The sequence below is a fragment of the Diabrotica virgifera genome, chromosome 6 (assembly GCF_917563875.1).
Source record: "Diabrotica virgifera virgifera chromosome 6, PGI_DIABVI_V3a".
Lineage (NCBI taxonomy): Eukaryota > Metazoa > Arthropoda > Insecta > Coleoptera > Chrysomelidae > Diabrotica > Diabrotica virgifera.
In genome coordinates, this window is record NC_065448.1 from 98,699,642 (window position 1) to 98,716,178 (window position 16,537).

Here is a 16,537-nt window from a genome sequence, read left to right on the forward strand (position 1 = left end):
CGTGTTTTGGATTCCATAACACTGGAGAGCATTCATATAAATCAATCAGATCTAAATTTTCTCTGTTCGATTCGATTTTTTTTTAAGTGCAGAGCGAATCAAAATTCTTTTTAACTAAATATTTGCGCGAACAAACGAATACACTAAACGCCCGTACCCACTGAGTATAAACGAACAAATGCTCGCTTTTGATCTTTTCACGGTTACCGAAACTTCCGAAAATAATCAGCTCATTCGGTTCGGCAAAATTTTGCTCGCGAACACGTACTGACTAGAGCAACTTGTTACAGCGCGCTCTGCTCGTTTGGTTCGTTCGGAGAAAAATGTTCAAGTACGCAGCGTGATGAGATCAATAAAATTTAGTCCAGAGAAATAAGGATTTTCTCGGGACACTCAAAGATCCAGGTAGCAGACTCTTTTTTTTGTTATTGTAGACCTATAGGAAGAAAACCTACCTGTTTTCTTCCTAGAGTTCGCGTCCGTTTTTTAATTATTAACAATTTAGTGTCAAAAACGCGACTTTTTCGATTTTTTGCACCCCATTCAAAAGCTAAATAGTTGACATAAAACTACAAAATTTAATTTTTTAGAACATTGAAAAACCTTCAAAATGTCGATTTTTTTAAAGTTAAAAAGTTAATTTGTTGCTACGCAAACTGCTAAGTTAAAATCGTTATTTGTTAATAATTTTTTTAAAACTACCATACAACTTTGGTGTTTCACCCAAAGTTGGGTATTATGGTGCTTAATAAACCCTCAAAATTTGAGACCGATACATTAATTAGTTTAAACGTTATTCTATTTGTTTATCCCAGAGACCTTTATTTTGCAATAACATACGACAGAAAATAATGAAGATAGGGCAATTTTGAGTATTCCAAATGAAAGTAGAAGAGTGATAGTATCAAAGAGTATTAAAAAAAGAAAAAAAAATTAATTAATATAGTCAAAAATAATAATGCCAAATTTTTGAATTTTTGTATGTTAATAAACATTTAGAATAACTTTAAAAATGTTGTCCGTAGAAATAATCTTTTTATATATTCGAAAAGCTAGTATTTTAACACGAATTTTCAAATAAAAAAATTTAGTTTAGGTTCATTTGGGAAAAAGTTAGCCATGTGTTTTTTTAATTCACAGCTAATTTGTTTAATAATAATTAACGAATCTCATTAATGCCATTTTAAAGAATGGGATTTGTATTTTTTCTTAAAAAATGTTCACAAACATTGTACCTTCACAGCACCCTCCACGATTTTTCAAAAATGTAGTTCAAACGATTACTAGGGGAAACCTACACCTACAAATCCACCAAGTTAAAATACCGAAAAAGCAATTTCAAACTAATACAATTTTCTGTATCTCCGGATCAACTCAATGGATTTTGATCTTTCTTTTTTTAATTTGTATATAATTTCTACGTACATTACAAACATGCAATTTGTTTATAAATGTATTAATTAATAAACAGTTTAATTTGCTTAAACAATTCTTGAAAAAATATTTTTTTTACAAAAATCCATTTTATTAATCATAGTATCACTAATGATCATAGAAAAAGTTAAAGTACACATTAATAAATAAATTATTTTTATTAGAAAATTATTTATTGAAGAAAATTTATTTATTAAAGTATACCTTAACTTTTTCTATGATTAATAATGATAGTACGATTAAAATCATGGATTTTTGGGAAAAAAAATTTTTCAAAATTTTTTTAAACCAATTAGATTGTTTATTAATTAATAAATGTCTAGACAAATTGCATATTTGTAATGTACAGAAAAATTACATGCAAATTAAAAAAAAACGGTCAAAATATATTTAGTAGATTCCGAGATATAGAAAATGATAGTAGTTTTAAGTTGCCTTTTTTAGTTTTGGAACTCGTGCATTTGTCGGTTCTCAGCTCCCCCTTCACTTACCACGACTAGTCACCAATTGAACTGCATTTTTAAACATTCGTGTAAAATACCAGCTTTTCTAATAAGGATTTTTTCTAGGGACATTGTTTTTAAAGTTATTCTAAATGTTTATAAACTACAAAATTTCAAAAATTTGCCATTAGTATTTTTGACTATATTAGATAATTTTTTATCCTTTTTTAGTACATTTTGATAGCATCAGTTTTCTAATTTCATTTGGCATACGCAGGATTGCCCTATCTTCATGATTTTCTGTCTTATGTTATTGCAAAATAAAGGTATCTGGGATAAAAAAAATAGAATAACTCTTAAACTAATTAATGGATCGGTCTCAAATTTTGAGGGTTTATTAAGTACCCCAATACCCAACTTTGGGTGAAATATTAAAGTTCTAAGGTAGTTTTAGTAAAAGTTATTAACAAATAACGATTTTCACTTATTTTGCAGTTTGCGTAGCATCAAATTAACTTTTTAACTTTCAACAATCGGCATTTTAAAGGTTTATCAATGTTCTAAAAAATTAAATTTTGTAATTTTATGTCAACTATTTAGCTTTTGAATAGGGTGCAAGAAAACAAAAAAATCGCAAAAATTTTTGCACTAAATTGCTAATAATTAAAAAACGGACACGAACTCTAGGCAGGAAACAGGTAGATTTTCTTCCTATAGGTCTACATTAACTAAAAAATTAGTCAGCTACCTGGATCTTTGAGTGTCCCGAACATGGTCTATTTCTAGCTTATTTCCCTGGAGTAATTTAGCACTTCCATTAACCGGTCGCTATGGAATTTCCATTGTTAGAGCCCAATCTTTAAAATTCATAACATGAAATTTCGATTTTGAGTTTTGGCAACAAATATGAGACATTTGAAACATGCCTGAATTCCACATTACAAATGATCTCACGTCACAGGAAATGCTTCCACGAGGAAGGCACTGGGTGGAATTGGTAGCTGAAGTTGTTTAATTTCTAAAAACGTACTTGTGCAACCGATAAGCAACAGTTTTAAACGTTTTAGATCGATTGGAATGTGAAAGTTTAAATTCAGGGTTTTTTATGCATATTTCAAATGTCTTATCGTTGTTGCGAAAACTCAAAATCGAAATTGCATGTTATATGTTTTGAAGTTTAGGCCCTAACAATAGAAATTCCACAGCCACAGCTCAATGGAAGTGACAAATTTTATTGTTCTCATGAGAATTGTACGACAATAGCAAAAATCGTGCAACGTTTATTTATTTACCAGCGTCATAGAAACTGACTCCATTTGCGGCAAAATGCAAAATTTGCATACGAAAGCTATACTCTTCACCTTTAAAAGGCATTTTAAATTTTTGTAGATAGCATTTTGATTTCTGATCAAAAGATCGAAATTTTACCGTCGAGTTAAACAAATTGAATTTAAAAAAATTAATTAAATGAATTAAAGAAATGAATATATTGTAAAAGCCGGAGATACGGGATGCAGCCAGAGAGCAGTTTCTTAACGAAAAGTCTTGGATTTAAATTATTGTTTAATATTTTTATTTCAATTATTTTAATTGTATAAAAGTAGCAATCTTTGCATCTGAGGCTTTTCGTCTTCCTCGTATTACGAGAGATGTCGCTGTTTTGCGTCTCAAAAGGTGAATTCATTGCATCGCGATGTTTTCCCTTAAATAGGCAGGGTTTGTCGATTTTGCTTTAGAGTTGTGACTGCATAGCTCCACTGAGATGGTGGTTTAACTCTGAATCAAATGAAAACAAAAACTGCCTTTATCTCTTAAAAAAAATGAGTTCGCGCACCTATCTGACCTTCATAATCGCCGGTCGTGTCAAGCATTGTTTCTGAGAGAATGATTCATTCTGCACAAAAAGTGCTAATAAACATTTCTGTTTCTTAGATTCTTGGATATGATTCGTAGTAAATCGATGTTTTCCATTTTCCCCTTACATGGTGGGTTTAAGGGTGAAGCACGGGGGTAGGAGTGGCAAACTTTTTGTATATTCTTGAGGTCCCAAAATTGACATTCTCATCAAAATTCAGCTTGTTCGTTGGTTTTTTAGAGGTTCAGTGGAATTTTCCTGTCTGACGACTAGACTATTTATATTAATCATCATTCTCTTTGCCTTATCCCTATGCGGGGTCGGTTTCCCTAATTGCATTTCTCCACACAATTCTATCTTGGGTCATATCAATGTTAATCCCCTTTGTCAACATGTCCTGCCTTATCGTCTCCCCCAGGTCTTCTTTGGTCTTCCTCTCCTACTCCTTCCAGGAATCTGCACTTCAGCTATTCTTCGTATTGGGTGATTAACGTCTCGACGTTGAACATGACCAAACCATCTTAACCTATGCTCTCTCATTTTGGCATCAATTGGTGCCACACCTAGACTTGCCCTAATATACTCATTTCTAATTTTATCCTTCTTTGTCACTCCACTCATCCATCTAAGCATTCTCATTTCCGCCACATGCATTCGTTGTTCCTCTTTATTTTTCACTGCCCAACATTCAGTTCCGTACATCATAGTCGGTCTTATGGCTGTTTTATAGAATTTTCCCTTCAGCTTCATTGGAATTTTTCTGTCACACAACACACCACTCGCTTCTTTCCACTTCATCCATCCAGCCCTAATTCTACTGCATGCATCTCTATCTATTTCTCCATTACTCTGTAATACCGATCCTAGGTACTTAAAACTATTGCTTTTCACAATCATTTCACCATCCAAAGATACCATTTTATTTGTAGTAACTCCATCTTTAAATGAACATTCCAAATACTCTGCCTTTGTCCTACTAAGTTTTAAACCTTTTTCCTCCAGAGCTTGTCTCCACTGTTCCAGTTTTTGTTCTAAGTCTCTTTCACTATTTCCCATTAACACCACATCATCAGCATACAATAGACCTGCTATCCAACTTATTCCTGTCTCTCCCAATGCTCTCCATACTTCCCCAGGAATGTCATCTGGTCTGACTGCTTTTCCTTTCTTTATTTTTTGAAGCGTTTGAGCCACTTCCTCGTTTGTTATTTTGGTGACCATTGCTGGTACTATCTCCGTTGACTCTACAGGCTGTCTGTCAAATTCTTCATTTAATAAGCTGTCAAAGTACTTTCTCCATCTCTTTTTGACATCCCTTTCGTCGTGAACTAGTATTTTATTATTTTCATCTCGGATACATCTAATCTGATTAAAATCTCTTGCTTTCTTTGCTCTCTGTTTGGCTATTTTATATACATATATCTTTGCTTCGCCTTTCCTGGTATCAATTGATCGTATAGGTTTGAATACGCTTCTGCTTTAGCTTTTGCTACTGCTACTTTCGCTTCCTTTTTGGCGACCATATAGTTTTGAAGATCTATGTCCGATCTGGTTTCTTGCCACTTTTTATATATTTTCCCTTCTCTTTTATTTTCCCTTGTACTTCATTTGACTCCCACCAAGTCTCTTTATCCTCAAACTTCTTTCGTGACGTTTTCCTAAGTACATATTTCAATAGCCGTCTCTCTAATAATATTGGCCATTTTTCTCCAAATTGTGTTAGGGCTACGTATCATGTTCCAACATATTTTTTCTACTATTCTTTCCCAGAATAGACCTTCTTTCTCATCTTTTAGCATCCACCATTTGAGTTTTTGTGGTCCTCTCCGATATTTTTGTTTAGTTTCGCTTTTTACTTCGATGTCCAGAACAAGCAGCTTATGTTGTCGGCTTACAGTCTCACTAACTATTACCTTGCAGTCCTTGCATTCACGTAATAATATATTTAAAAATTGTGACTCAAGATTAATTATGAAATATACTAGAAACAATTTTAAAGTTTGTTTGGGTTTATATGAAATTTTAAAGTTACATAACAACACGACCTTATGTAGAATATAATACAATACTGATAACAGTGATAACATTGTTCAGATTATTAATAATATGAAATATTTACTTCGATTCTATGAAATCGACTCACAGGATTTTCCACAATATAATGTTCAACTTGTTTATTTTATTATTGCATAGATAGCATTGTATTGATATTGTCAATTGCATTTTATTTACAGAGAACAGATAAAACGTGTGAAACTGATTGTGTGTGCATGATAAACTTCAGTATTCGTCAAAATAAATAGTATCTAAAGTTGAAATTGTATTTATTGTTTAATTTACATAATTGACATGTTGAAAAATGTGCAGCATTGCGGCACAAACAAGCTTCCTAAAGATTTCGGAGATTATTCAATTCAACATATACAGTAAGTGCCACTGTACTAGACACCTAAATTGTTATGCTTATGGGCTAATCCGGTCCGTTCTCAGAGGTGACTTTCATCCTAGTCATGTTACTGTCAAGAAACTATTCAAAATAATTGTTTTTCCATACAAAAAATACATTAATTATTAGTATTATTACTCTGCTTTAAAATAACTTTATTCAAACACCAAGAATATTACAATATGTACTTTAAAAAATTTACAACTTTACCAAAATAACAACTATAAACGTCAAAATTAGATCAGCTGTATTATTTGTCAACTTTCTAAACGTCACTACACATAAAAATAAACATTGCAACAAGTGAAGGGTCCAGGAGCTCCGTGAAGTTAGCCCGAAAAAGTCGGGAAAAAAAATGCGATTGATGCCATTCGTTTGTCCATTGATTGTCCACGTTTGTCCACCATTTTATTTCGTTAGTCCACCCATCAATTCTTTTTTATAAACAAAAATTTTTTTTCGGGCTAACTTCACAAGTCCACAAATTTTCGAAAATTTAAAAAAACTCTTGCTATATTGTTTGTCCATCGTTTGTCCATGTTTGTCCACCACATAATTTTTTTTGTCCACCCTCTGAAACAACCCCCTCTTAATTGTAATTATTTTTTTATTTCTTCATTCGGGCTAACTTCACGTTCTCTTAAATGGGCATTTAAACGTTAATTCGGGTGCCGAATCACAACTAAGCGTTTGTCCACCCCTTTGCAGCGTTGGTCCAACCCATTAAAGTGCGAAAGAACCCCCCTGTTAATTGTAATTATTTTTTTATTTCTTAATTCGGGCTAACTTCACGTCCGTTTAAACGCGTATTTTAAAGTTAATTAGGGTGAAGAATCACAACTACCCGTTTGTCCTCCCCTTCGCAGCGTTTGTCCAGCCCCTTAAAGTGCGAAACAACCCCCTAGTTATTTGTAATTATTTTTTTATTTCTTTATACGGGCTAACTTCACGTTCTCTTAAATGGGCATTTAAACGTTAATTCGGGTGCAGAATCACAACTGCCCGTTTGTCCACCCTTTCGCAGCATTTGTCCAACCCCTTAAAGTGCGAAATAACCCCCTCCTTAATTGTAATTATTTTTTTATTTCTTTATTCGGGCTAACTTTACGTTCTCTTAAATGGACATTTAAACGTTAATTCGGATGCAGAATCACAACTACCCGTTTGTCCACCCCTTCGCAGCGTTTGTCCAACCCCTTAAAGTGCGAAACAACCCCCCTGTTAATTGTAATTATTTTTTTATTTCTTAATTCGGGCTAGCTTTAGGTTCCCTTAAATGGGCATTTAAACGTTAATTCGGGTGCAGAATCACAACTACCCGTTTGTCCACCCCTTAAAGTGCGAAAGAACCCCCCTGTTAATTGTAATTATTTTTTTATTTCTTAATTCGGGCTAGCTTTACGTTCCCTTAAATGGGCATTTAAACGTTAATTCGGGTGCAGAACCACAACTACCCGTTTGTCCACCCCTTCGCAGCGTTTGTCCAACCCCTTAAAGTGCGAAACAACCCCCCTGTTAATTGTAATTATTTTTTTATTTCTTAATCCGTGTTAGCTTTTAAATGCCCATTTAAGGGAACGTGAAGCTAGCCCGAATTAAGAAATAAAAAAATAATTACAATTAACAGGGGGGTTGTTTCGCACTTTAAGGGGTTGGACAAACGCTGCGAAGGGGTGGACAAACGGGTAGTTGTGATTCTGCACCCGAATTAACGTTTAAATGCCCATTTAAGGGAACGTGAAGTTAGCCCGAATTAAGAAATAAAAAAATAATTGCAATTAACAGGGGGGTTGTTTCGCACTTTAAGTTGTTGGACAAACGCTGCGAAGGGGTGGACAAACGGGTAGTTGTGATTCTGCACCCGAATTAACGTTTAAATGCCCATTTAAGGGAACGTGAAGCTAGCCCGAATAAAGAAATAAAAAAATAATTACAATTAACGAGGGGGGTTGTTTCGCACTTTAAGGGATTGGACAAACGCTGCGAAGGGGTGGACAAACGGGTAGTTGTGATTCTGCACCCGAATTAACGTTTAAATGCCCATTTAAGAGAACGTGAAGTTAGCCCGAATAAAGAAATAAAAAAATAATTACAATTAACGAGGGGGTTGTTTCGCACTTTAAGGGATTGGACAAACGCTGCGAAGGGGTGGACAAACGGGTAGTTGTGATTCTGCACCCGAATTAACGTTTAAATGCCCATTTAAGAGAACGTGAGCCCAAATAAAGAAATAAAAAAATAATTACAATTAACAGGGGGGTTGTTTCGCACTTTAAGGGGTTGGACAAACGCTGCAAAGGGGTGGATAAACGGGTAGTTGTGATTCTGCACCCGAATTAACGTTTAAATACCTATTTAAGAGAACGTAAAGTTAGCCCGAATAAAGAAATAAAAAAATAATTACAATTGACGAGGGGGTTGTTTCGCACTTTAAGGGGTTGGACAAACGCTGCGAAGGATTGGACAAACGGGTAGTTGTGATTCTGCACCCGAATTAACGTTTAAATACCTATTTAAGAGAACTTGAAGTTAGCCCGAATTAAGAATTAAAAAAATAATTACAATTAACGAGGGGGTTGTTTCGCACTTTAAGGGGCAGGACAAACGCTGCGAAGGGGTGGACAAACGGGTAGTTGTGATTCTTCACCCGATTTAACTTTAAAATACACGTTTAAACGGACGTGAAGTTAGCCCGAATTAAGAAATAAAAAAATAATTACATTTAACAGGGGGGTTGTTTCGCACTTTAAGGGGTTGGACAAATGCTGCAAAGGGGTGGACAAACACTTAGTTGTGATTCTGCACCCGAATTAACGTTTAAATGCCCATATAAGAGAACGTGAAGTTAGCCCGAATTAAGAAATAAAAAAATAATTACAATTAACAGGGGGTTGTTTCAGAGGGTGGACAAAAAAAATTATGTGGTGGACAAACATGGACAAACGATGGACAAACAATATAACAAGAGTTTTTTTAAATTTTCGAAAATTTGTGGATTTGTGAAGTTAGCCCGAAAAAAAATTTTTGTTTATAAAAAAGAATTGATGGGTGGACTAACGAAATAAAATGGTGGACAAACGTGGACAATCAATGGACAAACGAATGGCACCAATCGCATTTTTTTTCCCGACTTTTTCGGGCTAAGTTCACGGACCTGGGTCCAGGAGTGTAATAGCTCAATGTTCCTATGTATCTAGTACGGTGGCGCTTACTGTATATTTATAATGAGTGGTTGCTGTAGTTGTTGAAAACAGGTTATTACTTATAAGCCGGGTCTTCACTGGGAAAAATTTGAGTGCTCGAAGTGTACTGTTCTTATTTTAGTGGGTAATATGACAGATTACCAAAGTGAACCAGGAACGTCTTCATCTGCTAATGGAAGAATCGCTAGTTGATAACATCAAAAAAACGATAACTTTGGATTTTTTAGTCGTAAAAAATGTAATACATTTTTATGCTTGAAAAATGTCATAATAAGTGAAATAAATAAACTATTTGTTAAGTGTAATGTAACTAAGTTGTCCTAATGAAAATTGTGTTGTTATGTTAATGTTGTACTTTAAGTTGAAAAGCATTTTCACTAGTACTTTCAAGTTGAAAAGAGAATGATTGTATTATACAGGGTGTCCCGAAAAGATTGGTCATAAATTATACCACAGATTCTTGGCTCAAAAATAGGTTGATTGAACCTCACTTACCTATATACAATAGTGCACACAAAAAAAGTTACAGCCCTTTGAAGTTACAAAATGAAAATAAATTTTTTTTCATATATCGAAAACTCTCAGAGATTTTTTATTGAAAATGGACATGTGGCATTTTTATGGCAGCAACATCTTAAAAAAAATTAAAGTGAAATTTGTGCACCCCATAAAAATTTTATGGGGGTTTTGTTCCCTTAAACCCCCCCCCCCCCCAAACTTTTGTGTACGTTCCAATTAAATTATTATTGTGGCACCATTAGATAAACACAATGTTTTTAAAACTTTTTTGTCTCTTAGTACTTTTATATTAAGTCAGTGTTTATCGAGATATTTTGAATATTTGTCGAATCCACTACCTATTTGTATATTAGTCCAGGGTAATAAGGTTTTTTCCATGACACTCGAGCAGCCAGGGTACTGAAGCGTTTTTTCGACAGGTAATACCTATAATAGTCGAGGAAATAAAGCTGGAAAAATGGCAAAACCTCGAAATTTTTTCGTCCAGCATCGATTTGTACAAAAATTTGGGATTGGGCTCATTTCACCCTCTAGTTCATTTTGTATATTGAGCCGTTGTACGCTTTTGGTTTTTTTAAGGGTGAAAACCACCCCTAATTATAAAAAATTATAAAATAACATTTTAAACTTTAATATTGTCAACATTTGCTTCTTATTAGTTACATAATGATTGTTTTGTGCTTCAACATATAATATCACAATATTTCAACCCTTAAAACCACCCTTGTTGGAGCTATATATGAAAAGTTTACTTATCCTAAAAGAATAATTTCGGCTTGCATCAATTTACATAAAAATTTGGGGTTAGGATCATCTTACCCTGTATACCTTACCCCTTCATATTCTATATCATGCTCAAGGGCGTTAAGGGCTCAAGGGCTTATTGTCAAAAATTGTATAAAAACACTGTAAACTTTAATGTAGGTAAAATTTGGTTTTGACTGGTTAAATAATGATTGTTTTATGCTTTAGGATATAGTATCATAATATTTCAACCCTTAAAAACCACCCTTAATAACATTGCGATTTTTATAAGTAGACAATTTAATAGATCTATACAGAAAAAAAAGTAGAAAAAAAAAGAATTACAAAAACATTTATTTACACAAAAATACGAATTTACAAATATATAAAAATACACATATACCCTATTCCACGAACATACGCCTGTTTTGGATTACTTCGACAACGAATATTTTACTGTGCAAAATAAGAAGAACGAAAGTAAATTGCAAATTACATTGTTGTTTATTGGAATAATTATTACCGCCATTTACTTTCGTACTTCTTATGTTGCACAGTAAAATATTCGTTGTCGAAGTACTCTAAAACAGGCGTATGTTCGTGGAATGGCCCATACAAATAGTTTTTTAGTCATCCAGGCTCTGTGGTATTATATAGGTACATTGAAAATGCTCTATAAAGGGACTATTCGAATTTTTCGAAAAAAAAATAGTTTTATAAACATAGTTCCTTCATTTTTGGCGATAAAAACTTATTTCAACAATAATTTTGTAGGATTTTTGAAGAGTAATAAGACTGTGTAAATTAAATTCCGTAAGATCTCTTAATTTTTAATTGAGGTGGGTTTAAAGGGCTCGAATAAGAGGACGTTTGCTCGTAAGTAGATGTTTTAAACAGCTATATCTCGTTAACTGTTCACTGTAATGAAAATCTATGCACAAGGAAATTTTAGCTATTAAAAAAGCTACAATTTAGTAGTGTATCATTTTTTTCGTATCTCCAGTATTTTCGGAGATATTTTGAAGAAAATGATAAAAAATGCAAATTTGCAAAAAATCAATTTTTCTTTAAACTCCAATTTTTCTAAAATTAGGCCTTTTAAATAGGTCAAACTTCTTGGGTGCACTCATAATATAAATATAAAAGGAATTACAGAAAGGCGAAGACCAATTTTTAGTTACAAGGGTAGTTAGGGGGTTGTTTTCACTGTTTTTTTCGTAGAGAAAAACAGGTACCGACTATTTTTTGATCATAAGTTGCTTAATTTTTATGCTAGAAACTTATTTTTTTTGAAAGATATTATTGTATGCTTGCAAAAATATCATGTAAGTTTTCCTGAAAAAATGCAAAGTTTTCCCGTTATTTGGCTTTGATTATTTCAAATTATGCATTTGACGAAAAAAGCTAACCTTTAACATGCCGTATCTCGGTTTGTATTGGTCGTAAAAATATTATAGAAAAACAGTTTCGTTTGTGTTACTAAAAGATACAATTTTGGTATCTACAGTTTTTTTGATTAAATGCATATTTTTCGAGTGATTCTCAAAAAACCCTCTAAAAAAGTTGATTTTTCCGTCGAAAAACTGTTACTTTCAACCACGAATAACTCGAAAAATATTAGTTTTACAAAGAAAACGTAAAAAACATTTTTTTCTTAAAATTACTTTTTACATCGATTTACATGGTTAAAATGTAATAAAAAATTCCCACCCCCGAGATGGAGTGGCAACTACCACCAAGGTTTTAGCGTACAGCAGCATGATATAGAAAATGATCCTTATACTATTTCCTACCTTCTGTGAAAATTTCAAGGAAATCCATGCTGGACGAAAAAATTGCGAGCCAAAATGCTTCATTTCCTCGACTATAAGAGCAAATTGTAACTATTTCCTGCGTAGGATCTGGCGGCCATTTTTATTTATAAACAATTAAGTGTCAAAAAATTACATTTTCCCCTTTTTTTTCAAATCAATGGAAAACACTGAAATTTATGGTTTTTATAGTACAAATATCTTTGAGATTATGGAAAAAGCTTTAAAATGACGTATTACAAAGTTTGATATACTCATTTATTGTTAATATAATTGCGAAAAAAGGTCGGAATTGCAAAAAAAAATATTTTCGCAATAACTGTTGTAAAAATTAGTGTATAGGTTTGAAATTTTTGTCAATTGAGGGTTCTTTGGTTCTTAATATGTGATAAAAATTTCAAAGCGACTCATTCAATTGTTTAAATTTTATTCAAATTGTTTATCCCAGAGAGCATTTTTTTTGCAATAACATAAGTCAGAAAAAAATGACGTTAGAACCATTCCACAGGTGTCAAATGAAAGAGCATGTGCTATATATTTTCAACTTGGTTTAAAAAAAGCGAATAAAAAATGCATTTATTAGTAATAAATAATTATGCAAAAGTATCGTAAATCTTTCCTTATAAACTTTTTATTTTGTTATATAAGAAATTATATATATTTATTACAATTTTTTATCAATTATGATATAAATAACATTACTTGACAGTTGTGCACGTAAAACAGGGTAAAAAAGTTAATTTTTTTGGATAAAGTTATTCAAAAGTTTTATAAGGAAAGATTTACGATACTTTTGCATAATTATTTATCATTAATAAATGCATTTTTTATTCGCTTTTTTTAAACCAAGTTGAAAATATAGCTCATGCTCTTCCATTTGACACCTGTGGAATGGTTCTAACGTTATTTTGTTCTGACTTATGTTATTGCAAAAAAAAATGCTCTCTGAGATAAACAATTCGAATAAAATTTAAATAATTGAATGAATCGCTTTGAAATTTTTATCACATATTAAGCACCAAAGAACCCTCAATTGACAAAAATTTCAAACCTGTACACTAATTTTTACAAAAGTTATTGCGAAAATTTTTTTTTGCAATTCCGACCTTTTTTTCGCAATTATATTAACAATACATGAGTATATCAAACTTTGTAATATGTCATTTTAAAGCTTTTTCCATAATCTCAAAGATATTTGTACTAAAAAAATCATAAGTTTCACTGTTTTCCATTGATTTGAAAAAAAAGGGGAAAATGCCATTTTTTGACAGTTAATTGTTTATAAATAAAAATGGCCGCCAGATCCTACGCAGGAAATAGTTACAATTTGTTCCTATAGGTATTACTTGTCGAAAAAACGCTTCAGTACCCTGGCTGCTGAAGTGTCACGAACAGGGTATATTTTTGTCTTATTACCCTGGCCTATATGGTTAAGTACGATTATAGAGACCTGTTAATAATCTGAAAATTTATTTATAATTTACATTTTTAGGTATATTTTGAAAAAGAAGCTACATCTCGATAAAAGGTAACTTATGAAAAAAAGACTAAGAGGCAAAAGTTTTAAAAACACTGTGTTTAACTAATGGTACCACAATAACAGTTTAATTGGAACGTACACAAACATTTGGGGGGTTTAAAGGAACAAAACCCCCATAAAATTTTTACGTAAATATATTGAAAAAGAAGTCGCATCTCGATAAAAACTGGCTTATCAAAAAAATACTAAAAGGCAAAAAAGTTTTAAAAACGTTGTGGTTAACTAATGGTACCACAATAATGAATTAATTGGAACGTACACAAAAATTTTGGGGGGGGGGTTTAAATGAACAAAATCCCCATAATTTTTTTATTGGGTGGACAAATTTCACTATAATTTTGTTTTAAGATGTTCTTACCATAAGAATGATACATGTCCATTTTCAATAAAAAATCTCTAATAGTTTTCGATGTATTGAAAAAAATCGATTTTCATTTTGTAAATCCAAAGGGCTGTAACTTTTTTTATGAGCACATTTAGTACTAAGGTAAGTTAGGTTCAATCGAACTATTTTTGACCCCAGAATGTGTGGTATAATTTATGACCAATCTTTTCGGGACACCCTGTATAATTAATTCTTTACACTTTCAGTTTTTGTTGGATTATCTTTTTATTATTATGTATTTGAAAATATATTATTTTTATATGGAATATAACTTATCTATAATTTCCATACTGGTTTTTTGTTAACCAAGTCGCATTTTGCTATTAGTAACAGTTTGTTTCCAGAAACCCAGTAACAGTTTGTTTCCAGAAACCCAGAATAACAGTCTGCATTAGTGTTCCATAAATAGGTGCGACTACTGCAAGCCATATAGGTGTGACTCCATGGGCTTGCAGCATAAACAATTTGTAAAAATAGAAGCGAGGAAATTTTTAAATTGATGAAAATGCAATGAAAATTACTTTTCCGTATTATAATGCATATACGGTTAATTTTTTTATTCACAAACGTCTATGTCAAATTGGAAGCGTTAAATTTTGACTGTTGTTTTTGGGATAGTGTCTTTATTATTTTTTTGTGTGGGATGTTCGTTATTCTTAATATATTAAAAATAATACTGAAAACAAAAACACGTATGTTGATCTGTGATAACACGGTAAGGTACAGTTGTTCCACTGAATCTTCGCACAAACGTAATGATTCATTGGCAAACAAGTTAAATCAAAGAATTAAGTGAAACGTACGTCGACATGTACTGTCAGTGTAACTATTAGCCAAGCCGCACACCAAAGAAACATAAAACGTAAATTACGTTTCATGGAAATAAACCACTGCTAAACAAATATATGTCCGGCCATTTATGAAACTCTCCGAAAATAAAAATGTGTCATGAGTATGAATCACACTCGTTTCATTGGTAGGCGGACTTTGAGATTTGTTTAGCAGTGTTTTCTTTTCATGAAACATGTTTTTCGTTTCATGTTTCATGTTTTTCGTTTCATGTTTCTTTGATGTGCGGCCTGGCCTGCCTTATAGTGTAGGAAACAAAGGTTGAACCTTACAAAATGGACACAAGTCCGGTTTTTTTTTTCTGGTATATCAAGGGGTGTTTATTATAAGACTAACTTTTTCTGAAAAAATTTCGCCCCGGAACCCCCCTTTTCACCCCTTTAAAGGGGGTAATTTGTGGTTTTTGCGGAATGTAGCCCTTCCTGTACCCTTTACAAAAAATTATTTTATAGAAATATGAAGAGGACTGTATTTTCTACGATTTATTATCCGACAGCATCTGTCTATCATCCACCGTTTAGCGGGGGTGGCGCCCCAAAGTTGACAAGTATTTAAAAAAGATGTTTTTAAAAAATATATATTTTTCCCTAACTGTAAGGGAAATTAAGAAGAAATCCTGTGGCAATTATTCACAAATAATTGATTGATTTTTTGGTATAGGTTTCACTTAAGGGTAATTGCCCTTTTTTTAATTACAGGGTGTTACATTTTAAAAAACCCCTTTTTATACCATCTGAACCGTTTATGCTAGAGTAAAAAGACTTTCAGCGATTACTCATGTACTAGTGCTATTTACAAATTTGTATAATGCACCCCCATTTTTTCCCCGGAACCAGCCAAAAAAAAAGAAGAATTAATAAATAAAGTGATTTTCTTGGAATCCTTCACACACAATGCTCTTTATTAATATGCTTCATATATCATTTTGTGCAAGTTATTATTACCCATGCATGGACACCAAAAGCGATTTCCCAGTGCAACCCCTGTAGCAAAAAAAAATAAATAAAATGGGGGGTTGAAATTTTTTTTTCGTTTTTTTGCTTTTTGATCCATATGGGCATATGCTTCATCAATAGTGCTTTTCAAAAATATATATGGTTATTGCAACATCCCTGCGGAAACCACCCCTATCCTTGAAAATATACTGCAGAAACTACCCCTATCCCTTGGCGAGCATGTTTTTACGATTTTCTCATTACCTATGCATTCTTTTTAAACAAAACTTATACAAGGTTAAAGACTAGTTAAAGACACTATTTACTCTAAAAATTAGGTCCTATTCATTTTTTTCGTATAAGCAACCGTTAC

General features: G+C 32.6%; 2 protein-coding genes across 2 annotated transcripts in view; both read right to left on the reverse strand.

Moving 5' to 3' along the window:
* LOC126885884 (puromycin-sensitive aminopeptidase) overlaps positions 1-16,537 on the reverse strand; it is a 191,242-nt gene that overhangs the window by 138,758 nt on the left and 35,947 nt on the right. The window lies entirely within an intron of this gene.
* Positions 4,127-5,750, reverse strand: LOC126885885 (uncharacterized). Its single transcript, XM_050652679.1, has one exon. It carries the CDS (start codon positions 4,951-4,953, stop codon positions 4,135-4,137), a length of 819 nt encoding a protein of 272 aa, XP_050508636.1. The 5' UTR covers positions 4,954-5,750; the 3' UTR covers positions 4,127-4,134.